General features: G+C 34.3%; 1 protein-coding gene across 2 annotated transcripts in view; it reads right to left on the bottom strand.

Annotated features, from left to right (window-relative positions):
- Positions 1 to 1,611: 1,611 nt before the first annotated feature.
- LOC128027734 (dedicator of cytokinesis protein 2) overlaps positions 1,612 to 24,886 on the bottom strand; it is a 98,370-nt gene continuing 75,095 nt past the window's right edge. For both annotated transcript variants that reach the window (XM_052615558.1, XM_052615557.1), the window contains exons 27-51: positions 19,717 to 19,815; positions 18,472 to 18,566; positions 16,454 to 16,532; positions 16,237 to 16,337; positions 15,891 to 16,098; positions 14,684 to 14,769; positions 14,391 to 14,547; positions 12,744 to 12,784; positions 11,220 to 11,310; positions 9,809 to 9,919; positions 9,616 to 9,705; positions 8,957 to 9,061; positions 8,726 to 8,867; positions 8,529 to 8,610; positions 8,333 to 8,417; positions 6,938 to 7,024; positions 5,212 to 5,388; positions 5,053 to 5,136; positions 4,803 to 4,940; positions 4,585 to 4,703; positions 3,582 to 3,672; positions 3,372 to 3,467; positions 2,371 to 2,470; positions 2,140 to 2,288; positions 1,612 to 1,913 (exon numbers count right to left, since the gene is read on the bottom strand). In XM_052615558.1, coding sequence (XP_052471518.1) covers positions 1,845 to 1,913; positions 2,140 to 2,288; positions 2,371 to 2,470; positions 3,372 to 3,467; positions 3,582 to 3,672; positions 4,585 to 4,703; positions 4,803 to 4,940; positions 5,053 to 5,136; positions 5,212 to 5,388; positions 6,938 to 7,024; positions 8,333 to 8,417; positions 8,529 to 8,610; positions 8,726 to 8,867; positions 8,957 to 9,061; positions 9,616 to 9,705; positions 9,809 to 9,919; positions 11,220 to 11,310; positions 12,744 to 12,784; positions 14,391 to 14,547; positions 14,684 to 14,769; positions 15,891 to 16,098; positions 16,237 to 16,337; positions 16,454 to 16,532; positions 18,472 to 18,566; positions 19,717 to 19,815 — 2,682 coding nt within the window. In that variant the 3' untranslated portion in view covers positions 1,612 to 1,844. The remainder of the gene's footprint in view (positions 1,914 to 2,139; positions 2,289 to 2,370; positions 2,471 to 3,371; positions 3,468 to 3,581; positions 3,673 to 4,584; positions 4,704 to 4,802; positions 4,941 to 5,052; positions 5,137 to 5,211; positions 5,389 to 6,937; positions 7,025 to 8,332; positions 8,418 to 8,528; positions 8,611 to 8,725; positions 8,868 to 8,956; positions 9,062 to 9,615; positions 9,706 to 9,808; positions 9,920 to 11,219; positions 11,311 to 12,743; positions 12,785 to 14,390; positions 14,548 to 14,683; positions 14,770 to 15,890; positions 16,099 to 16,236; positions 16,338 to 16,453; positions 16,533 to 18,471; positions 18,567 to 19,716; positions 19,816 to 24,886) is intronic.

Raw genomic sequence — 24,886 nt, 5'->3', positions numbered from 1 at the left:
AGATGTGTTTGTAAATTTATACAAATTCAGAATATAATATTAAATTAAATTGATTTTTTTTTTAAATACATCATTGAATTATTGAAAACGTGCACAAGTTGTTTTACTAGCTAGTAAACTTGTAAAACTATACAATCTGAATAATTCTTAAGCAGTGTAGTTAGTATGCTACTCTCTAAGAAAAGTCTGTAAAAATAGGGCCCGATCTTTCATGGTAAATCATAGATATTCACAGTTTGTTTGTTCTTTTTTTTTTTTTTTTTTTTTTTACCTGCATTTTAAATAATGCATTGCATTTTGGGTTACAAGGTTACATCGGACAATGGATAATGTACCTTTAGTAATTACTTGTACATTTTCCATTTGTCTAGATTTTTTTTTTTTTTTCTTACGGTGTACTAGCTGACCAACATTTGCAGGTACAAGCTACTATTAGGGTGTATCATGAATGAACAATTATTAAATGATTATTATCAAACTGTACAATTGCAAATAGCAGCTAACTTAATTCATGTTATGTGTGTACTGCTAGGCGTCTTTGGTTTCCTCTTTTTGTGTAATTAAGATGGGAAATGAGTGCCTTTTTATTGTTTGAGTCACTTATCAAAAGTTGCTAAAAGTTGTCAAATTCATTTTAAATATATCCAAATCTGTTGCTAGGTGCTTTTTAAAGAAAAAGTTGACAAAGAAGTTGTCAACAGCATACAGCACATTTCTCTGCCAAATGTGTGACTATACTGCCATCCAAAGGCAAAGCGCAGTAACTACAAATTTGGTCAAAACTGAGTTAAGGCATAAAATGGGCTTTGCGACATCTCCTGGTTCAATACTGTCGTGTTTCAGAGAAATGAGAGTGTCAGAAGTGCAGTTACTACAGAATCCAAGCTAATACCATAGGCTAACCGCAGTAGGCAAAAGTGATGTTACTGCGCTCTAGCTTTGTTTTGCTTTGACACCGCAACACTTACAAAGGACCAACAAGCCAACAGCTAGCCTACCATGCCTTAAATGCAATTTATTTCCATTGGGGGCGGGGGGGAAATGGCTCCTTAAATCTCTCCTCGCAAACACACACAGTAACATTAATCATCACAGTTCACACAGGACATGTTCTAGCATTCAAAAGCAACAAGAAAGAGTGCAGCCAAATACACACGTCATGAGGTGCGAAGTTCAAGAGGTTTTAACCTGATACACAGTATCAAAAGTCACATATCTTACGAACTGGTCAGTGGATGAAACGGAAAATGTACTTAATATATGTATATGTCAGCTTTCTTTTTAGATATATCGTCAAAAGGCAATTTTCTCAGCTGTGTTTGTATCAAGTACTGATACATGTAATCATATGTAATATGTTGTAGGGACTTTAAAATAATTTCGACTTGAACCATAACCACGTTATTGTTTATGCGTCTTGTTCTCTTGTTACACCAATAAAATTTGTGAACTTTCTAAATCGCTGAAAGGGTCAAATCCAGTGTTTCGTGTTTGGATCATCTACTCAACCTCAAATAGATAAACATGACTAAATTTAACATGACATGAATAAAAACACTGAATGATGTCTGTGATGTCCTTTGTGTATGTATTTATAATAAAGATAAAATGTCATGATTGGAAATAATTTTATTGTTGCGACAGACGATACACTTTTTTTAAAAACACTGATTTCATTTCATTAGAGTTTATTTGAAAACACATTCAATGAAATCAAGGCACAGCTCTGTTACGATCAGTCTTTAAGAGGTTTATCATTTCAGTTTTTAACAGATTCAAGTTAAGAATGGTAAAAAAAAAAATTACAAATGAACAGCCAAAACAATAAAAATAAAGAAACAGAATTAAAAATGAGTGGATGCACCATCAGACGGTTCAGATGATGTTTTTGCTTCATCAGGTTTGGAGCTTTGCTGAAAAACACACACATATTCACACTTCAATAGAGGTAATGATGGCAAGTATATGATGTACATGTGCTGCGTGATAGAAAACCACGATATTTCATCAGGACGCATTCATTTTTACGCATTCATTTTATCAGGACGCATAAGAAATCAGTCACAGTAACAATTCAGAGTGTTTTATAGCAGAATTCCTAGAGGTTGTGGTTTGTTAAATCTCTGTCGACTGTGTTACCTTGGATTTAAAAAGCAGGTTCATGACTCCTTTGGAGCGACGGTCACTGGTGCGGTCAGAGGGCAGACACACTGAGACACTTTTACTGTCACGCTTGGACCGCGTTGACTCCACCTCCTCACTCCCATTGGCTACTGACAGAGACAGGCCTAAGGACAGAGTGGGAAATGAGTGGTCTGTTGACTACGTCCTGTTCTGTTGTAGAGCATCAAGCGTTTGTGAATGTTGTACCTGTAATAGTGGGCATAGATTTGGAGTTGACGAGGCCGCTGCGGCTCTCACTCGGCTCAGACAGGTTCGTGTCGCTGCGAAACTCCTGCTTCTTGGAAAGCTAGAGAGGGACAGAGAGTTCAGATCATTACATTCACTATGGATTTAAAGCAAATGGCAAATCTGAGCTGTATGCAGATGGTATGCTCTTCTGTGTAAGCCATGCTACGTGGATGTGCTGTATTTTTTCAAATCAAAGCCTAAATATGGGTAGAAAACGTATCCTTGTGGCACGGCTGACACAGAAGAGCTTAAGCTGCCTGAGTTCAGCTCGGATTCGTCAAAATTGCGTTACGGTGATGTGGAGGGATACAGAGGAGACAAAATGTTGAATAAAGTTTTTATTTTTGTTTTATTCGCATACAAAAAGTATTCTCGTCGCTTCATAGAGTTACGGTAGAACCACTGATGAAAGACGGATTATTCTGACAATGTTTTTCATTCTTTTCTGGACCTTGACCGTGTATTTTATTTGGCAGTCTATGGTATGTTCACAAGCCTCCCGGTTTTCATTTAAAATATCTTAAATTGTGTTCTGAAGACGAACAAAGCTTTTACGGGTTTGGAACAACATGGGGGTAAATAATTAATGAGAAAATTGTCATTTTGGGGTGAAGTATCCCTTTAATTAACTCATAATTTATTCTATTCTATTTTTAATCACCATTTTACCTTCACTACTTTTTTTTAATTGGTCCTGCGGTGTGATACATTAACTTTTAAAGTGCAATATGAGCTCATAAACTCTGCATTACAAAATATTAAGTAAAATGCTATACTGTACTGTACTTTCTATCAACTATTCACTTCCACAATAATTCATTGTTATTTTACTTCTGCATTTATTCTTAGTTGTATTTATTCTTTCTGCAGATATTGAACTCTTATTGATTTATTCCTATATTCGTGTATTTCTGTAGTTTTCCCCTACACTCATCTATCCTGTATTTTCTTTGTCTCACCCGTTTGTCGAGGGTGCTGCTCCGCTCTTTCTCCTCGCTGATGAAGATCATACTGCCACGCTTGGGTTTCTTCTTCTTGGATTTTCTCAGTTTCACCTGGAAGAACAGAGAGAGTCACCTGAGCATGACTGTATCATCATGGAGAGCTGCAATCATTGGTCCATTTTTAATATAAACGAAACGTCACAGCAATATCTTCCTCATCCTCACCTCCACTTCAACACCACTTTCATCCATCACACTGACACTTCCACTGGAACGAGGGAAGAATGACGGAGAAAGAGGAGTGTCCAGAGATGTGCTACAGACAGAGACAGAGACATCTGTTATGTTTGGAGTAAAGTACACACTGTATACTACCTACTACTTTTTAAAAATATTACTGCGAAACAGAACACATTATGCAATGTAGCATATTCAAACAGTAATATGCTACATTGTTTTCACATTTAAAACAAATATTAATACAATAGTAAAACAATATATTATTAATACAATTATTGAAATATGAAAACAAATAATAAAAGCAAACCAATAGATTAATAACAAATAAAACAATTCTTACAAAACAAATATTAACGAAACAATAATAATGACAAATTAAGCTGTATATTAATAACATATATTGATACATGTATTAAAACATAAATCTTAAAACAAACTTCTAAAACAAATTTCTATATTTCAAAAAATGTCAAACAAAATAATATAAAAATACAATTATTTAAATATAAATATTTTAAAAAATCTAAAACAAAAGTGTATTTATAAATATTAATAAAGTAATAATATATATATATATATATATATATATATATATATATATATATATATATATATATATATATATATATATATAAAATTTACAAATATTTACAAATATTAATAAAATATTAATAAAATACTTAATATATAAATGTCAAACAATTATCAAACAAAACAATGTTTATAAATATGAATAAAAAAATTTAACCATATATGTATTACAAATATTCATAAAATAATTAAAATATACATATTTAAACAAATATTGTCTTTTATATATTTCTATAAAATAATGTAAAATAAAATAACAAAATAATATAAAATAAAATAAAAAATCGTAGACACTTTGCATCCACACAATCTTCATACTGTTAACAGCATCCATATCATCACATGAACTGCAGGAATAATCATAGCATGTTCTAGATACATATGTGGGTGTGGTCACCTCTCTGGGTGTGTCTTAGTGGGCGTTCCACATTCAGATCCAGCCAATGAGCAGACAGACTGTCGAACCGAGCGCAACATAGAGCGTGGCCGAGTGGATCGTCTCTCATCCATATCCGGCTACAAAAGATGACAAAAAAAAATCCAGTTGCAGAATGCTGACTCCTTTTTTCTCTTACTTCCTTCTTTCTCTTTCTGCTTTCTGACTTTCATCCTTACCAGTTCTCTCACTCCATACTCCTTCTCCACCTTCTTCTTCAGCTCTTTGAAACACTCCTCCATGCGTTCATGGAAAGGTCGAAGGTCATCAGCCACCCTTTTTCCATGCAGACTGATTCCTCTGCCTAACAAAGGGATCTACAGGAGACAAAAAACAGTTTATTCAGGTTAACTGTCTGTCCTAAGCAGACATGACTCTACACGTTTTCTAGAATCAGTGCCATAAAACAAATGGTCCAATGTTTCTGACCTGCCATGCGATGAGGTCTTTGAGTCTCGTGAGTTTGTCTTTGTCATCAGGATGTTCGTGCATGTATTCATCCGTGAAGAACGCCTGGAGAAAGACACACACACACATCAGCATCTACTCTCAGCACTTCTCTCTGTTTTCTCACCATGTCTCTCTGACCTTCTCGTATTTGGCGAAGCCTCCCATGACGGCAGGATCCACGATGCCGTTGAGCAGCATAGAGAGGGGGTTTATGGGTAAAGTGTCATCACACTGGTATTGGTTGATCATGGTGAGGATTTTCTCATTGGTTTGTCCCATCGTCTCGATAGCGTTCTCCAGCGGACTCACTGTCGTCTGGCAGAGAAATATTCAAAAATCTTTACATCATAAATTTATCTGCTCGTCAGAGGAACTCAGTAAATCAAATAATATGATGACATAAAATGACTAAACGATACTATCGCACAGCTCCTAATACAAGGTTGCATATACAGTAAAAGTATGTTCAACTTTTTCCACATATTTACAATGGGCCCTTTTTTAAAGATCTAAGCGCAGGTGCACTCAGGGTGTTTCAGAATACACTTTTGCTAGTATATCGACTGGAAAAGTGATCGGCGTTCCCGGTGAGTGGTCTAAAAGGGTTGTCCCTATTCTCTTAATGAGTAACAGGTGTATTTTTAGGCATTACGTGCAATAAACCAATCCGATTCGTTATTTGAACGGCAGAATTTTAAGGCACACAGACTGAATCATGAGCAATGACTATTCATTATGACATGTATGACATTTTAATATTTATGTAGCCCACACAATAATATTATTTTACACTGTAAACCTTAATTTTGTAATATATTTGGCATGTTTGTGTTCTGCTGCTGCACATCCCTGTGTGAAATAAGCAAAGTGAACGTGCGTTGTGGACCTGCCTAGATGTGCATTTTCTACTAACAAGAAAAATATTGCGGCATTGACTTTAGACTAGGTTTGAGTTGGTGTATGCGCAGTCTGTTTTCAGTTCCTCAGAATAGCAACGCCGCAACAATGTGCAATGTGCACACCTCTTTTTTAGACCAGCATACTCACGGGCGCACAGATGGGCGAAAATGCATTTGCTATTTAAACAACGTGATGCAGGATAGGACAATGAGAAATGCGTCGGGCTAAAACTAGCAAAAACACTTAAGCTGCGCCTTGTGCCACATTGTGGGGGGTGTATGATGGGGCCCAGTATGTATACAATATTTACTATATAGCAAATGTTAACTGCTTGGTTGTTTATATTGTTGCAAAATGTAGTCCAGCACTGATCTGTTGTGCGACTATAAATTCAAGTATTATAAACATTCAAATCTTTTCTGCAATGCTAGTTTAAAACAATGTGTATTGTGAAAAGTGATATGTAAATCATTTTGGATTGACATACTACTCATACAGTTTTTTTTTTTTTTTTACAGTATGTAAATTATGTGCATAATGCACATTCTAGTATAAAAATATATTCAATAAAAAATACATGGTAGCACTTTATTTTACAGTCCTGTTCCTCAGGTACATACTATGTACTTATTATAGTAATTACAATAACTATGTAATAAGATACTAACCCTGAACCTACCCCTAAACCTAACCCTACCCCATGTAGTTACCTTGTATTACCAGAACTTTCTTAGATAAATACACTGTAAGTACACTATAAGTACATGTTAGTACACATACTGTAAAATAAAGTGCAACCAAATACATCTATAAAAAAAAAAAATATATTTTTTTAAATATGTTTACTGTTATGTATACGGACACACTGATTAAAGAGTCCTGTCCAGTTTAGACTGCACAGTACGCAGAACACAAGTCTTTCAGAGTATTTCAGTGTGACTGACAGGGACAGAGAGAGACTCACGTGGGTCATGCTAGTGGCCTCAAACCAGCGCAGGATTCCTGGAAGTTTGTAAGCGGTTAAGAATGTGGTGCGCTCAATCCACATAGACTGAAGAGAGAGAAAAAAGTCAGATTTTAAGTAGAACAGCGTCTGTAAATGGGTGAGTTTGTGTGTTATTGTTTTAATGCATTTGTACAGGCAAAAAAAAATATTCAACCTAACCAGAAAATGTTAATGTCCAGGAGATAAGGGTAATTTTTCTAAAATACAGTCACATACAGTATTTTGTACTTTCTGGTGCTTGGCTTCATTTTACTGTGCAGTGTGTCTGATCATTAACAGAAATGGTCAGATATCTCTACCTGCTGCTCAAAATGTACACTGCATGATGTCATTAATTAATCGTCAGTTTTGTCTCCTTCCTGTCTTTGTCAGCTCCTTCATGATCTCAATGACGCATAAATGATCAGCTGTTTCTCTTCCACACAGATGTGTGAGTGTTTATGTGACAGGGTCAATGTTAGTAACTTCAGTAATTACAAATCACTTTCACTCCTTTAAATAAAGCTAAACAAATAAATAAAATTAACCTAAAAAAATAAATTCTGAAATAATGGAAATTTGAAACATTGCATTGGCAACAAACTATAAATAAAATAAGGTGAAGATGAAGTACTAAAATTACTAAAACAGATAATAAAGCTAAACTAATAAAAGTGACAACAGCACATAAAAGTAATACAACTTAAATGAGTGAAAATGTTCAATATAAATATTATAAATAGTAATATTAATATTAATAATAATACTACATCAACACTGTTCTATGTTGATGTTTATGTAAAGTATATTGAATTAAAACAAGTTGAAGTTTAAGACATCACTAAAATCAAAACTAAAATAATAAATGAAACCTAAATGGGGGAAAAATAGAAATGACAAATGTACACTTTCTAATACTAAAATTTCATAAAACTGACAATGTAAAAAATATTAACTAAATATTAATAAATGCTTTAATAATACTAAAATTTATATGATTTATTAAAAAGATTTATTCAATACTTTCAGCCACTTGTATATGTGGAATACTGTAATCAGCTTTTGGAATATAATTAGTTAAATTATATTTTCTTTGCAGCAAGAAGCAATTTACTCATGTTTAATGTGTTTTAAATGAGTCTATGTTGCAGTAAATCATTTAAATAAAATCCAACAATTCTCCTTGATCTATGAATTCCTCCACAAACTGGGTAATTTATTAAATCTTATTTTGAGCTTTGGATGTGTTGACGTTTTCAAGCATCCAAGTAGATGTGATGCATTCTAATTAAACTGTGAAAGTAGAATTATCTTAAGTTAATTTGACTCTAAATGCTTGCTTGAACTGACATTAAATAAACAGCTAAAACTCACAACAAACTCATTATCAGGATCCACTTTCCCTCTCCTCACAGGTCTGGAGTACTGGAACCGCTGAACGTAGTTAGACTTGTAGAAACTACAGAATCACCAGAAAGAAGCAAGAGAAAAAGAGAAGAGAAAGTTTATAGCGTCAGACCACGACACAAGGTGAAGAGATGAACGTGGTTTGTGTTTTCTGCAGACTGACTTGATGATCTGATCAGGCACTGGTTTGTTCTTCAGACGCGGCGGGATCTCAAGAACCGGCTGGACTGTAAAACACTGGATATCTGATCCAGATCCGGTTAAGAACAACAGACCGGCCATTTATATTCAAACATATGCAAGTATGTGTCTTTGGAATCAAAGTGAAATAATATAATACACAGTCTATGTGACGGATACACTGCATGTTGGAGTTTTTAATGTCGTCTCCGGGCATCGTGGTGATGTTGAGTCTCACAGCGCTGGGGAACTGACTCATCAGCTGACTCTGGAAATCTTCCCTGCGCTCGTACTCCTTCCCACGGTGAATGAACACCTTATTCTATTGAAAAAAACATCACAATCTAGATTACAGTACATATCTGTTAGCAAAGTTCCAGCATTAGCTGAGGATAATAACCACATGCTGACCCTGAGGAACTGAGGGAAGCCAGCGCCGTAATATCCCACAGCGAAGTAGTCCGGCTTGGGCCGCAGGATCTTCATAATGTTCTCATAGAACTTGGCCTGCTGGTTCTGCAAAAGGAAACGCTAAAAATCTAAAAGACCAAATAATGCTAGAAGACAGTTTAGTGTGTAAGTAAAACAAAAGTGATATGATATATATGCTATATGATATTTATGATCATATATATGATGATGCACGATGATATTTTCAAAAGTGTAAATAATATTAAAAAAAAAAAACTAAATAAAGAATATATAAGAAAACAGAAAAAAAATCCAATCAAATATTTATTATATAAATGCATCATATAATATAATGTATTATAACTGCGAAATGGTGAAACATTGCAAGAAATTTAAAATTTTGAATAACATAAAAATATATACATTGAAAAATGTATATAATATGTGCAAAAGTGCAAAAAAATAAAATAACTAAATAATTAACAAATACATAAGTAAAAAAGAAAAAAAGATTAAAGAATTTATAATATAATATAATATAATATAATATAATATAATATAATATAATATAATATAATATAATATAATATAATATAATAGTTAAAAGTGCAAAACCAGCATAGAAAAATAAATATAAGTATAAGTTTATTGTGCATTACCAGTTTTTGTCCGAGCAGCTCGTAATCGAAGACCTCCATCTCGAACTGATCTGCCAACTCCTTACACAGAGTGATGGCCTCCTCCCACATCTGACACGCAAAAACACGTTCACACACATAAACACACAGTTAAACATTCATGAGGTCAGTCTTCAACATCCAGGCACGTCTATCAATGTGAAGATGAGCTGACCTTTCCCTTATCAAAGTAGCTGATGATGGTGTCGTAGAGCGATTCTTTGAGCTGCCGCTGGGTCTGAAGCGTCTGATAGTCCAGCTGAAGCATGCACTGCTCCTCTGACCACTGCAAACACATCGCATTACTTTATATCATATAACAGTCTAAAAAAGATTACAACATGCCCTTAATTAATATAGCTGATGCTTGGCCATGCAAAACTGAAAAACTAACAATCAAAGAACTGTGCAATACACATTCCATTATTAGATCAACTGGATTAACATGGATTGGAATCATGAAATGTAAACAGGAAGTGATGTCAGCATTATAGTCTACTAAAACTATAACCACAAAAACCACCTTTATTCAGTACTGAAATAAAAGAAATTAAAAATATACAATATAATATAAGATAAGATAAGAAAGATAAGATAAGATAAGATCACACACACACACACACACACACACAACTAAAATAAAAAAATCAAAGAAAACTAAATGAGATATAAATTACGAAAATGATAATATATACGGTGTGTGTATACACACACACACACACACACACACACACAAACACAAACACAACAAAATGACTGAACTTTTAAGTAAAATTAAAATGAAAGCTGTAAATTTAAAAGTAAAATCTAATTCAGAATATTAGCAACATTAGAGTATATGATTGAGACTAAAATAAGACTGTCACAGTCATCAACGGGGCTGAATGAATCACGACAGGTTTGTTTGACAGGAAATAAAGCGAGAGGCTGAACTGAAGTGGTTTCTAATGGGAGGAGAGGCCGTGTGTAGAAACTGAACATTAAATATCATATGTATGTATGGACTGTGTTGTGTTCATCAGAGAGAGAGAGAGAATCACACAGCAGGGTAAGACGCTTTATAAACCAGCCAGCCGCGCTGCAGAAATCTCATAAATGTGACCTGGAGGCTTTATCTGCTGGCGGCTCGTCAGGGACACCAGTAAATCAGACACGGAAGATGTCTGTCTACAGTGAACCAAACAAAACATCTCTTTGTTATACGTGACCTTGTGTCAGAGGTGTGTGTGTGTGTGTGTGTGTATGGTTTAACCTACATAGTGAGGTCAAAATGTCCTCTCAAAAACAGTAAAACTTGAAATCAGCCACAATTGATCACAACTTCCTGTTTACATTGCAATCCATAATAAACCTTTTAATCTATTAATGAGATGCATATTGTACATAATTCCTTGAAAATCCATTCTCCATGAGGACAAAGATAAATGAACACACCAAAATAATATTTTAATGAAAATATAAAAATGCAACAATGTTTCTGTGAGGATTAAGTTTAGTGGATAAAAATACAGTTCTCAGTAGAAAACAACAGAAGTCTTCATGAAGATGAAGAAACTAAATGTGTGTGTGTCTGTGTGTTTGTTGACCTTCAGTAGTTTGGAGTGCAGGAGGAGTGTATAAGCCGCCTCTGTGTAGTTTTCTCCATCCAAATGAAGATCCCGCAACTTGTAGAGGTACCTTAGAAACACACAAACATTACAATTAATAAATATAAATATAAATAAATAAACACAAATTATCTTCATGGATTCCTCATGATTTTTGGCATAAAAGAAAAATGGATAATTTTGACCCATACAATGTATTTTGGCTATTGCTAAAAATATTCCCCAGCGATTTAAGACTGGATTTGTGCTCCAGGGGTCACATATACATAAATACATAAATATATATATATATATATATATGTATATATATATATATATATATATATATATATATATATATATATATATATATATATATATATATATATATATATATATATACATACATACATACACACAAACACACACACACACACACACACACAATTAGGATACATATAACAAAACAATAAATCTTAGAAATATTTAAATATTATAAATAATGAAAAAAAATGTTTTATTGTGTGTGTTTGTGTGTGTGTATGTGTGTTTATAAGTGATACATTTACATGTATACACTTCTTTCAGATCATAACAAATGGTTTCCATATTTACCAGAAGGAGGCAGTATTACATAAAGTCATTAGGCTGCTATTAAAGTTACTTCACTATGGTTACGGGAAGATAAGGTGTGTACCACAAGAAGCAGAGAGTCTAAACCCTCCTGAAGTGTGGCTTTATTCTTGGATATTTATTTTCAGAGAAATATATTTATATATATATATATATATATATATATATATTTTTTTAAAATCTTCAAAACTTACAGTTTATTATAAAAATCATTAAAATGCAACAATTCCTACATTGATTTGTACATTATTCTATTCTATTCTATTCTATTCTATTCTATTCTATTCTATTCTATTCTATTCTTTCAGCAATCCATCAAGAATTAAGTTCATTAGTCTTACTGAAGGTAAATGATAGATCAAAACAGGTGCAGAACTGATGTGCATCATGATTTCACATTATTGTGTTAGAATTATTGTCATTTTCATAATATCTCCATTTTTTCTCTCTCATTTCACAAGTCAAAGGTCATGACGAACATAAAATGAGGTTATAAATAAACTAGACAATCTCCATTTGTCATTTATTAAAGCTAAATGAATCAATGTTTCTCCACGACGTGACACATAATTTGATCTTGTTTACTGACAATAAGAAACGCTTCATTCATCCTAACTGGGTTATGTTTTACACCCCGCAGAATGCCTCTCTGCAGACACGCTCATTTAAGTTTAATGTGCCTGTAAGGTAGCAGTATGTCAAACAACACGACAGCGTCTCGTTCTGTCGGTCCGGTCCGGTCCGGTCCGGTCCGTCTCTATGCTTGGATGCTTATCCTTTGGATTTTGACATTAATTCAGCAAGACCAAGATAATCTCCCGTCAGATTACACAACCAACACACAAGCACTTACAATCACAGTCACACACACAGAGTTAATATGAAAATTACCTGATGTACATCCCCTCACGGTTGATGTCCTTGTAGAAATTCTGAAAAGCAATGAAACGCAAACATTAACTTTGAGCTTCTGTGTCGGTGTTTCTCTGAAGATGAGAGTGTGTGTTTTTGGGAGCTTCTGATATGTAATGCACACACCGAGATGATGCTTATTTATAGTTTATTCATTTATTAAAGTCAATTCAACCCTGACGGATAAAAGCTAAGGCGACAGTATGACTGTTAGAAAACAAGTAGAAGAAACTCAAATCTCCAATGAATTATTTTGGAGGAGCAGAAGAGTTAATATAGAGATCCTGTTGTATTAATAAAGGTTTAATTTGTTAATTGTGGGTGTGTGTGTTTATTTAGAGGAAATATTATACCTGGGTCTTCGTGTTTGAATCATTTAAAGCTGACAGATTCATCACTGAAAGAAAAGGAACTTGACGGCTGAACTCAAATTTAAAACATATGTTCATGTGGGAATCACTTCACAATAACTCTTCTGGATGTTTTCATTATTATTTCTTCCTGATAAGCTCAGGTCCGTACTTCATTAGCTGTTTTCCATCAATTTGATTCATGCATGGAAATGAATAAAAAGTGAATAAGGCAACGTTTCCATCCTGATTGCTCAAGGAAACACAACCGAGGCAAGCGTTCAAGAAAAAAGGAAATAGAAGTTGGACGAGTTACGAGTTAGACTCTAAAGTTAAATATTTTAATAGAGTCAGGTGTTTATTTAACAGAATTATGGAAGCTTTCCTCAGCAAACACCCAAAATGTTTGAAGTATGATAAATTATCAGTTATTTTACTTTGGAATAATTATGAGTTTTTGAAAGAAGTCTCTTTTGCTCAACATGGCGGCATTTATTTGATCAAAAAATACAGTAAAACAGTAGTATTGTGAAATATTATAACCATTTTAAATAACTATTTTCTATTTTTTTCTATTTTCTATTTTAATATATAACTTATTTCTGTGATGGCTGTGAAGACTGGAGAAATGGCTGCTGAAAATTCTGCTTTGCATCACAGGAATAAAATATATTTTAAAATATATTACAATAGAAAACCATTATTTTAAATTGTAATAATATTTACTGTTTTTACTGTATTTTTAGAGCAAATTAACGCAGTCATGGTGAGCAGAAGAGGTGTGTTTAAAAAAAAAGCTAAAAAATCTCAATCATGCCAAACTTTTAACCGGTAGTGTGTGTATTTATACTTTTTACAGTATTTATTAATATTTACAATTTTTACTTTAGTTGAAGTTTTAGTAATTTTTTTATGTGCTTTTGTCATTTTATTACTTTGTGTTTTACATTATTTCCATACAGCTTTCACGTATTTTTTATTCTGTTTTAGTAATTTTAGAACTTATTTTTGTTGTTTTAGTTGTCAAGGCAGCATTTCTCTTTTTTAAAGTTTTTCACAGTTAAGTGTTTCATCTAACATTTATATTTCATTTTATTTTCAATGCTTTTAGTGAATAACAACTGTTCAGGATATGCTTTTTAACCTCCAGATTCCGTGCTGGAATATTAATCTGTGTGTTTGTTAAATCAAATAACAGGTGGACCCATCAGGAGACCAAAAACTCAGATCAATCAGAGAGCCGCTTTATGTGATGTGTGAAGTGGGCGGGGCTTACCAGAAGATTGACAGTGCAGCTCATGCGGTTGTTTCGACTGTCCTCGTTCATCACCGAGCGGTAGTCAAGGAGACGCTTGAGGAGGCCGGTCACCAGGGTAACAAAGTGCTGCACCTCTGTCAGCAGCTGGGGGCGTCCCTGAGCGCACTCTAAAAGACTGAAGTGGCACACAGTCAGAACGGCTCATGCTTTCAGGAGATTTCAGGAGGATTTGGAGCTTCTTATGGAGTCAAGCCATCATTATACAAGACCACAGTGTGTGTGTGTGTGTGTGTGTGTGTGTGTGTTCGTACATGCTCTGTAGCAGTTCCATATATCTCTCGTCTCCTCCTCCCCCTTCCACTTCATGATCCAACTTCAGGATGATCTCGTTCTCAAACTGAGAGGCAGAGAGAGAGACTTCATTCACCAGTTCAACAATAGCAATCTGCATTTGCTACTCTGTGTGTGGGCAGCAGACGGAAAACGTTCATGTAAAGAAATGTAAAATAAAAATAATCTTATTTCAAACCTAAACATGCTACAAGTCTTAATAAGGTTATCGTACAGCAGAACTACATTAAATGATTGAATCTGAACAGATTTTCACCGTTTTTAAACATTTTACCATCTTTAAATCCACTCTTCAGAATTATGAAAATATTCAGTAGACATATATTTCCTTATCTATCATGTATAACCCGTTTGGTAAGATTATAGAAATATTCAATACAAATATTTGTAAAAATATTTTAACACATTTTACCATGTTTAAATCCATTTCCCAGAATTAAAGAAATACCCCAGAAAAATGTTTCATAAAATTAAATGCATTTTACATTTTCCTATTCATTCCTTAGACTTACAGAAATATTTACTGTAGTATGCATAAAGATAAATATTTTAACACATTTTTAAACCCATTCCTCTGAATTATAGAAATACTCCATAGAATCTTTTTAAGATATTTTAACACATTTTACATGTTTAAACCCATTCCTATATATATATATATATATATATATATATATATATATATATATATATATATATATATATATATATATATATATATTATGCATTTTACATCTTTAAATTTATTCCTTAGAAATATAGAAATATTCAGTATTAATAAAAAATTTTTTTTTAATTTTCAAAACATTTTTAAACTTCGTTTGAATTATAGAAATATTCCATAGAATGCTTTAAAAAAAATTAACACATTTTACCATGTTAAAAATCAATTTCCTTGAAATACAGAAATACTCAAGAAAATATATTTTTTTTGGGGGAAAAAAATCACATTTTACCATGTTTAAATTCAATCATCAGCACTATAAATATTTCATACAATTAAAGCAATATATTTTAACTCATTTTTACATACATTTTTGCGTAGACCAAAAAGCATTAAATAACATGCTATTTGCATGTAAAAATGTTGAGTTTAGATTTTATTAGGAACAAGAGAAGTCAAGGTGAGGCCATGATATAAAAACAGACGTGTGTGTGTCTCTGAACCTTTCTGAAGTGTCCGGAGTGGTTTTCTTCACACTGCATCATGTCAAAGAATATGGGGATGGTTGCTCTCCGCAGCTCTTCCTCCGGGATAAGAGTCATCTCCAGGATGGGACCCACCATCCCAGGAATAAAACAGATCTTATTCTTACCGAGCTTGTACCACATGTCTCTGATAGCGAAACCAATCAGCCTCCTCATATCTCCATATCTGAATGAAGGCAAGTAGGCATGTTTATGCATATTTTGTTTTACTATAGTTGTGAACGACAGATTTTTAAAAAAATTTTGGTTCATCCGAGAGCAGTTGCTGCTGGTTTAACAGGGATATTTCTGGTTTAAGACTCACTTGGACAGAATCTTGCTCCTTTTGGTGGGAGAGAAATGCTGCAACTGCAAAGACTCCTGGGTAATAAATGCCACAGCCAAATGGAAGTAATTATTCCATAACTACAGGAGAGAGAGAGAGAAATGATGATTAAATGACATTGGGTGAGAGGTATGAGGGCCATTAACACTAATTGAATCAGAACTTGATCAAGCTCATTTAAGACACACACACTGACCTGCACTTCAAAGTTGTTGTTGTCGAGAAACTTGTGATTCATGGTGTCAGCGTATGTGTTGATCGCCCGGAGAAACACCCTGATTGGACGGACATTTCAGGGTTATTATAACTGACTTAATACATAAAAAAAATTAGTAATAATAATAATAATAATAATAATTATATATATATATATATATATATATATATATATATATATATATATATATATATATATATATATATATATAAAATTGTCAGAGCAACATTTATTTTCATTTAGTTTACACAGAAGTACTAAAATAATTAACTTAAGCCAAACCTGATCAATAAATAAATGTAAAAAATACAAATGTGTCTTCAGAATTAAAGAAATCTTCCAGAGGAATACTGAACAAACTGGATGAACATACCAGGGCTATTATAGTTAAATTAAACTTAAAACATAAGACATTTTCCCTTATCTTTATCTATAAAATAATATTACAAGTAAATAAAAATACATATTTCACATAACTGGCTAAGCAACATTTCTTATTTTCATTTAATTTAACTTGATGTTCTAAAATGACTCAAACTAAAACTGAAAATAAAAAACTGATAAAAATGACTTAAAACACATCAAAATGACCAAAGAATTAAAATTAAAACAGTAAATAAAATATATAAATGTTAATAAAAAATATTATAATATCTCAATGATTCAAATATAACGCTAAACCATAAAAACACACAATAAAAATTAAAACACAAAGACAAAGTTGTTGTTTTTTTTTTTTACAAAATGTATTCATCTACAAATGACATCAAATTAAATATTTGGATACTTGATTCACATTTATAAATATCTGATCATCATTCATTAGATTGAGAGTTTGTTTCTGTGTCTCAAATGCTGCAGGATCTTTTCACTAACCTAATTTTTCTTTTTTTCATCGTTATTGAGTCTTGATGTCTTTGAATCAGCTGGATTTTTAATAGATGTCTTCATTTTCAACACCAAATCTATTCTTTCATCATTTCAGATCATATAAAACTCAAATGTTTTGCTCGTAGTATAAACAGCAAGCGAGTGTCGAATGTAAGTGTCAAGTTTGTGCAGCTTTATTCACAATGTCTGATTTAGTATTTTCCCATCAGACTTTTTTATGGTTTCTTAAGTGTCCAATGCTGTTTGTTCTCACAGTAACTGGTTACACAGCAGGGTCACAGATGAATGTTAAATATTTGATATAATGATATTTGAATTCCAGGAAACATACTGAGGTCAATAAAACACAATATGCTGCCACTATCTGCTGCCATAAACAGTAACACACAAACACAAAACACATACAAACTAGACACCAGCAATCTATATTTTCCTCAGTACGAGGAGTTTCCCTCTTTCTCTTCTGTCTCTGAGTCTGCAGGTTTATTCCTCTATAAATCTCTTTTTCTCTCTCATTGGCCTCTTGTTTGAAGTGTAATCAATGTTAACGTAGTGTTGGTGCTGCTGAAGACTCTGAGATTGACGGAGGATGTTTGTTGCGGCTAATCTTTAAAAAACCTTGATTAGCCCCTTGAGGTTAGGAGAGGAGTCTTTCCCGATACACATCCATAAAGCACGCTCAGAGATGTGGTTGTAACAAACAAAACCCCATGGTTTATTAATCACAAACTCTGGTTCACTTTCCAAACAAAATACAAATTACAAACTTCCAATAATGTGAATGTGATTGAAGAAATTGTTGCTCTCCACCCCTAACCTGTTCCTCTGAAACAACACTAATTGACTTTTATGGTCTACACTTTCACACCGTAGTCACACATGAAAGAGGAGGAGTAATTCAATTCATATGACAGGTTAATCCAAGAACTAAACATAATATTTTCTCATTTACTTTAATCATAATCATATTGAAATACAAAATAAATAAATCAGACTTAACCAAGAATTTAAATGTGGATCCTACAATATTACTGTGGATCTCGGGAAATCTACTGTGTGTGTGTGTGTGTGTGTGTGTGTGTGTGTGTGTGTTTCTTTGCTCTCACCGGTTTTGCACCATGATCATAGTGACCCAGTCAGATGGATAGACATGTTTACCAATCAGATCCTTAAACAACAGAAATGTCTCCATCAGAAAGTCCTACAAGAAAAAGAACACAAGATGATTAACTGCTGACTCAAACAGACAGATGGACAGACAGACAGACAGATGGAGGGACAGACAGACAGACAGACAGATGGACACGGACGGACAGACAGACAGATACAGACAGACAGACAGACACAGACAGACAGGTAGATAGACAGATAGACAGACAGACAGACAGACAGAATATTTGGACACGGACGGACAGACAGACAGACAGACAGATACAGACAGACAGACAGACACAGACAGACAGGTAGATAGACAGATAGACAGACAGACAGACAGACAGACAGACAGACAGACAGATAGATAGATAGATAGATAGATAGATAGATAGATAGATAGATAGATAGATAGATAGATAGATAGATAGATAGATAGACAGACAGACACAGACAGATGGACGGACGGACATACAGACAGACAGACACAGACGGACGGACGGACGGACGGATGGATGGATGGACAGACAGACAGACAGACAGATAGATAGATATATAGATAGATAGTTAGATAGATAGACACAGACAGACACAGGCAGACAGAGAGACAGACAGAGACAGACAGACAGACAGACACAGACAGATGGACAGACGGACGGACGGACGGACGGACACAGACACAGACACAGACAGACAGACAGACAGACAGACAGACAGACAGACAGACAGACAGACAGACAGATAGATAGATAGATAGATAGATAGATAGATAGATAGATAGATAGATAGATAGATAGATAGATAGACAGACACAGACAGACAGCGAGACAGACAGAGACAGACAGACAGACAGACAGACAGACAGACAGACTGGCAGACAGACAAACAGACAGACAGATACAGACAGACACAGACAGACAGGTAGATAGACAGACAGACAGACAGATATATAGATAGATGTGAGAATGACAGACAAAACAAGAGACAGAATGTAAGATATACAGAACAATATAACAATATAGATTGGTAGACAGCCAGAATGATAGAATGATGGATGGATGGATGGACAAAATTATAGAATGATAGACAAGAATGAACAACTGAACAATAAATAGAACTAACAAACAATAGAACAGGTGACAGACTGTAGGAAAGAATAACAGTTATACAGGGTGACATACAGACAGACAGTGTCTCACCACTAGGTCTGTGGTTCCGCTGAAGGTCTCTATGTAGCGTGAATAGTGTCTGTCGTCCATCTGACTGAGAATGGCCGTCATGCAGGCCACCACACGAGACTAGAGGGAGACAGAGACACAGACAGACCTGGGGATCAAATCTCAACTTCAACAACAGGGTGATTCTATACATGCAGGCACATTTAGCGTCTAAAGTAATTACTTTTCGGCCTTTTTCAAATAGTTGATACTTATTTTCATGGATCAAAAAAGATGTTACATATGAAGATAGAATTTGATGAATAATTCCAAATAAATATATTATGATCCACAAATAAATGTAAAGAGATTAAAAAAATTAAACATACTGACAAATACATTAAATAGATCCACAAATTACAATCAAAACTAGTAAGTCTGATACATATGGAATACTGTTTGCATGATGAAGTGTTTTAACCAATACATATCTTTCATTTACAGGTGCTTCTCAACAAATTAGAATACTAATAAAAAAAATAAAAAATAAAATAAAAAAGCATTTAGTGAATTGTTGCCTTCTGGAAAGTATGTTAATTTACTGTACATGTACTCAATGCTTGGTAGGGGCTCCTTTTGCTTAAATTACTGCCTCGATTTAGCATGGCATGAAAGTTATCAGTTTGTGGCACTGCTAGGGTGATATGGAAGCCCAGATTTTTTTGGCAGTGCCCTTCAGCTCATCTGCATTGTTTGGTCTCTCATTTTCCTATTGACAACAGCCCATTGATTCTCTGTGGGGTTTAGTTTTGGTAAGTTTGCGGGCCAGTCAAGTACTCCAACACCATGGTCATTTAACCAACTTCTGGTGCTTTTGGCGGTGTGGGTAGGTGCCAAATCCTGCAGGAAAATCAGCATCTTCAAAAAGCTGATCAGCAGAAAGAAGCATGAAGTGCTCCAAGATTTCCTCGTAAACGGGTGCAGTGACTTTGGTTTCCAAAAAACACAATGAACCAAAACCAGCAGATGACATTGCACTCAAAATCATCACAGACTGTGGAAACTTAACACTGGACTTCAAGTTACTTGGGCTATGAGCTTCTCCAGCCTTCCTCCAGACTCTAGGACCTTGGTTTCCAAATAAAAAACAAAACTTGCTCTCATATGAAAAGAGGACTTTGGACCACTGGGCAACAGTCCAGTTCTTCTTCTCCTTAGCCCAGGTAAGACATCTCTGACTTTGTATGTGGTTCAGGAGTGGCTTAACAAGAGGAATACGACAACTGCAGCCAAATTCCTTGACATATCTCTATGCCTTGACCCCAGCCTCAGTCCATTCCTTTTGAAGTTCTCTCAAATTCTTGAATCGATTTCGCTTGACAATCCTCATAAGGTTGCAGTTCTCTTGGTTGGTTGTGCATCTTTTTCTTCCACAAAACCTTCTGTTAACATGCTTGGATACAGCACTCTGCGAACAGCCAGCTTATTGGCAATGGTTGTTTGTGACTTACACTCCTTGTGAAGGGTGTCAGTGATTGTGTCAGAGATCATATTCAACACACCTGCACCTGACCCTAACATTAAAAAAAAAAAAAAAAACGTATATTTTTTCTTACTTTTAATTAAGGTTTGAAAATATTATTTATAAATCTTTATTAATCGTTAGATCCACAAAGCTGCTCACATACATTTAAATGGCTTGACTAAAAACGCTGCTGGCTGTTGAGTGACAGCAATTTAACCTATTACACAAACTTGCACGTTTAGCATGAGGTTGAATACAGTTTTGTATTAATCAGTTACTTATTGATGCTTTTCCCTTCCATCTTGAATAACATTATGCTTCCATAACACATTTCCGGTTTAGAATTGACACTGATTAAATAGAACAAGTACTCATGATTTTCAAAAACAACACAAAAATATAAATAATAATAATTATAATAATAATAAATAAATAAATACTATTATTTATATTATTAATTTGTTACTCTTTGTCATGGATAAATATATATACATATGATAATTACTTTTGACATTACTTTGTCATGGATATATATATATATATATATATATATATATATATATGATAATTACTTTTGACATCAAATGTACCTACAATTACAGAATCACCCAACAACAAACGCAAAAGTCCTGAGAGTCGAGACACTTTGATTCAGCTGACGGCACAGAAGATGATGAACAACATTTCAGATAGTTTAGAGAATCTTTCAATCTTTCAAATCGACGTCCGATTTCCCCTCCACGTCTACTCTGCATGAGCCTTCCTTCCTTCGCTCTCTGATACAGGTGGATGGGGAAAGTGATGGATGAAGGATGGATGTTTGCAGACAGAGAGGTAAGACCCATCACTCACACAGACCTCACAATCCTGACTGTGTGCCGCTGATAAAACCAGCGTGTGTAAATATGAACGAAATGAAGTGTGCAGTTTATTCTGTCACACAGACCTGAAGTAAAACTGTTTCAAAATAATGGAAGAAGAACTTTGCATCCCATGAAGAACTGTCAATGATGGAACTGAATCAAAAATGAAATATGTCACTGAACTTATAAAAAATGTTCAAAAGTTTGGGGTGAGAACAAGGCTGCATTTATTTGATTGTAAATACTATTTAAAAAAATGTTTGAAATATTAACAACATTTTAAAGGCGCAATACGTATGTATTTTTCTGCTTTAAAAATAGCAGAAATCACTATATCTATGTTATATATATTTTTTTGTTGTGTACTTACATCATCCCAACAGTTTCCACGAACTTTCAAATCCGGAGAAAATTATAGTTTAATTAGAAGACACGGCACGTTTCTTTATTTCCGTTTTGTCGCCCGTCTATGGCGTCATATAAACTTTGACCCCTCTAGTTTATCTAACTTCCTGCGGAGCCGCCAAATACAAAGGTGAACAGAAACAAAGACGAGACGAAGAAGAAAAAGTAGTAGCCTTGATCGAGACTATTATATTTTATATTTATATTGTTTATATTCGTATTTAAACCTCAATCAATAACTTAGTTATGGATCATGATTATGCTTTGCCTGCACGTTCTGTGAAGCGCAAACGCACGGGGGAAATAAATGACCCGAGATGGTTTTGGGACAAGAGAAGCAACAAGACACGGGTCAATATTGGAGTTGCATTTCCAAGATAGAGAGAGCTTCGTGACAAGCTGAAACTACAGAGAGATGCCGAACTCGCTTGCATTCTGAAAAACAGGTACGCATCCATTCAGCAAACTTTATCTATCCGTATATTTAGTGAAACGATGATGTCTTGTGTAAAACGCAGACGGACTAGCTCTCATGTAAATCTACATTTGTTCTATATCTAACTGAATAAAGTAGCTTCAAATGCAGTTCTCTAACTTGTTTGATATCATAGTATAACGTAATTATAATTATTAACGAAAGGCGACCGTGTTTTTTAACATATATTACTACTAGCTAGATGGAATATTGATTTGATAGGGGTCTCATAATTCATATAGACGGTTTCATCGGTCGCACGGTCGTGTATATCGTCTGGCTGTGGTGCCTTCTACAAACGCAGTTAAAGGCAAGGTGATGAGTAGACTGAAGTTAGGCTCTGGTGTTTCCCATACATTTATTTATTTTTGGAGACTCGCCACAATTTTAAAACTGATCTTTTTTCAAAAAGGCTTCATTGAATAAACATGAGTAACGTTACTTACTGCACGTTTAATGATAATAATTCCTTACATTTATATGTTTAAATATCAAAACGAGGCACAGGTGTTTTTATATCGCTGTATTTCTGAAGGAAGACTTGCATGTTATATGCCTGATAGCAGCGTATGAGCGTAGCTCTGCTTCGTTTACAGCTGTTACTGGGGAAACCTCTATTTCTCGCGCTTTATGTCTATGCTTTAAAACATCTCCTGTTGGCAAATAATTAATTTGCATTTTCATTAAGTCCGCCTGATCCACGCAGCAAACATTTTTTGTTTTTGTTATCAAAAAATATCTACTCTAGAGGGACTTGGCTGTTGTTATTGATTCTATTTGGAAGTCTACCGGAAGTTAAGTTAGGTCCACAAAAGCGCTCATGCGCAGTAACGTTTGTTTATGTTGTTGCCGTTGAAACCGTCTCTCCGTTCGAAAAGACGTGATTGTCAAAATGCTAAGTTAGAATGAGTGAGGAATGACAGGGAGCGACAGAGCGCGTGTTCCAATGAACAACAACTCCCATGAGCCTTACGCTCTTGAGTGACCCTTGGTGGCCAAAAATTCTATATTGTACGTTTAAATATTGGAATATATTGTAAAATATAATTTATTCCTTTGATCAAAGCTGTATTTTCACTCCACTCTTCAGTGTCACATGATCCTTCAGAAATCATTCTAATATACTGATTTGCTGCTCAAGATACATTTATTATTATTATTATTATTATTATTATTATTATTATTATTATTATTATTATTATTATTATTATTATTATCAATGCTGAAAACAGTTGCACTGCTTCATATTTTTGTGGAAACCTTGGTGCATTGTATTTTTCTGGATTTTTTTATGAACAAAAAGTTCAAAAGAACAGTATAAATTATACTGGAATTCACACACACACACACACAAACACACACTCACACAAAAACACATTAATGCTGAAAATACTGACAGGAAAAGACAGAAAAAAAATTGTAAAAAGACTTATGTGATAAATGCAGCAGACCGACACAGGACTCATCTAAAGGGATGCATTTCAAACGATTGTGCTGAGACAGACGCCAGTGATGTTCCCATCAGATGTTTAAAGAGCTCTGAGATCTATCCTGCTGCTGGAAATATGCTGATCACACACACCTCTATTCCTTTAGACCATCTCTGTGTGTGTGTGTGTGTGTGTGTGTGTGACACAGAGAGAGGTGAGATTTAAGATTTCTCTGACACACATAAGCTCTCCTCACCTACACACAAAATACACATTCACTGAAACCCAGTGAGCTGTTAAAGCAGACAGACAGGGACCCGTTCCAAATCAGGACAAACTACAAAGACTTCTGACTTAAACTCTGGTCATTGGAAAGATCTCCCAGCCAATCAGAATCAAGGACCAGAAAGAAATATTGTATAAAATGAAATCATGTAAGCATACAATATCTTACATAATATAAAATACTCATCATGCAATATTTTATATAATATCAAAACAGATCCCATTTGTG

This window comes from Carassius gibelio, chromosome A14, assembly GCF_023724105.1.
Source record: "Carassius gibelio isolate Cgi1373 ecotype wild population from Czech Republic chromosome A14, carGib1.2-hapl.c, whole genome shotgun sequence".
Classification (NCBI taxonomy): domain Eukaryota; kingdom Metazoa; phylum Chordata; class Actinopteri; order Cypriniformes; family Cyprinidae; genus Carassius; species Carassius gibelio.
The sequence above is the reverse complement of the archived record's forward strand: the minus strand, read 5'-3'. Positions and strand labels throughout refer to the sequence as shown.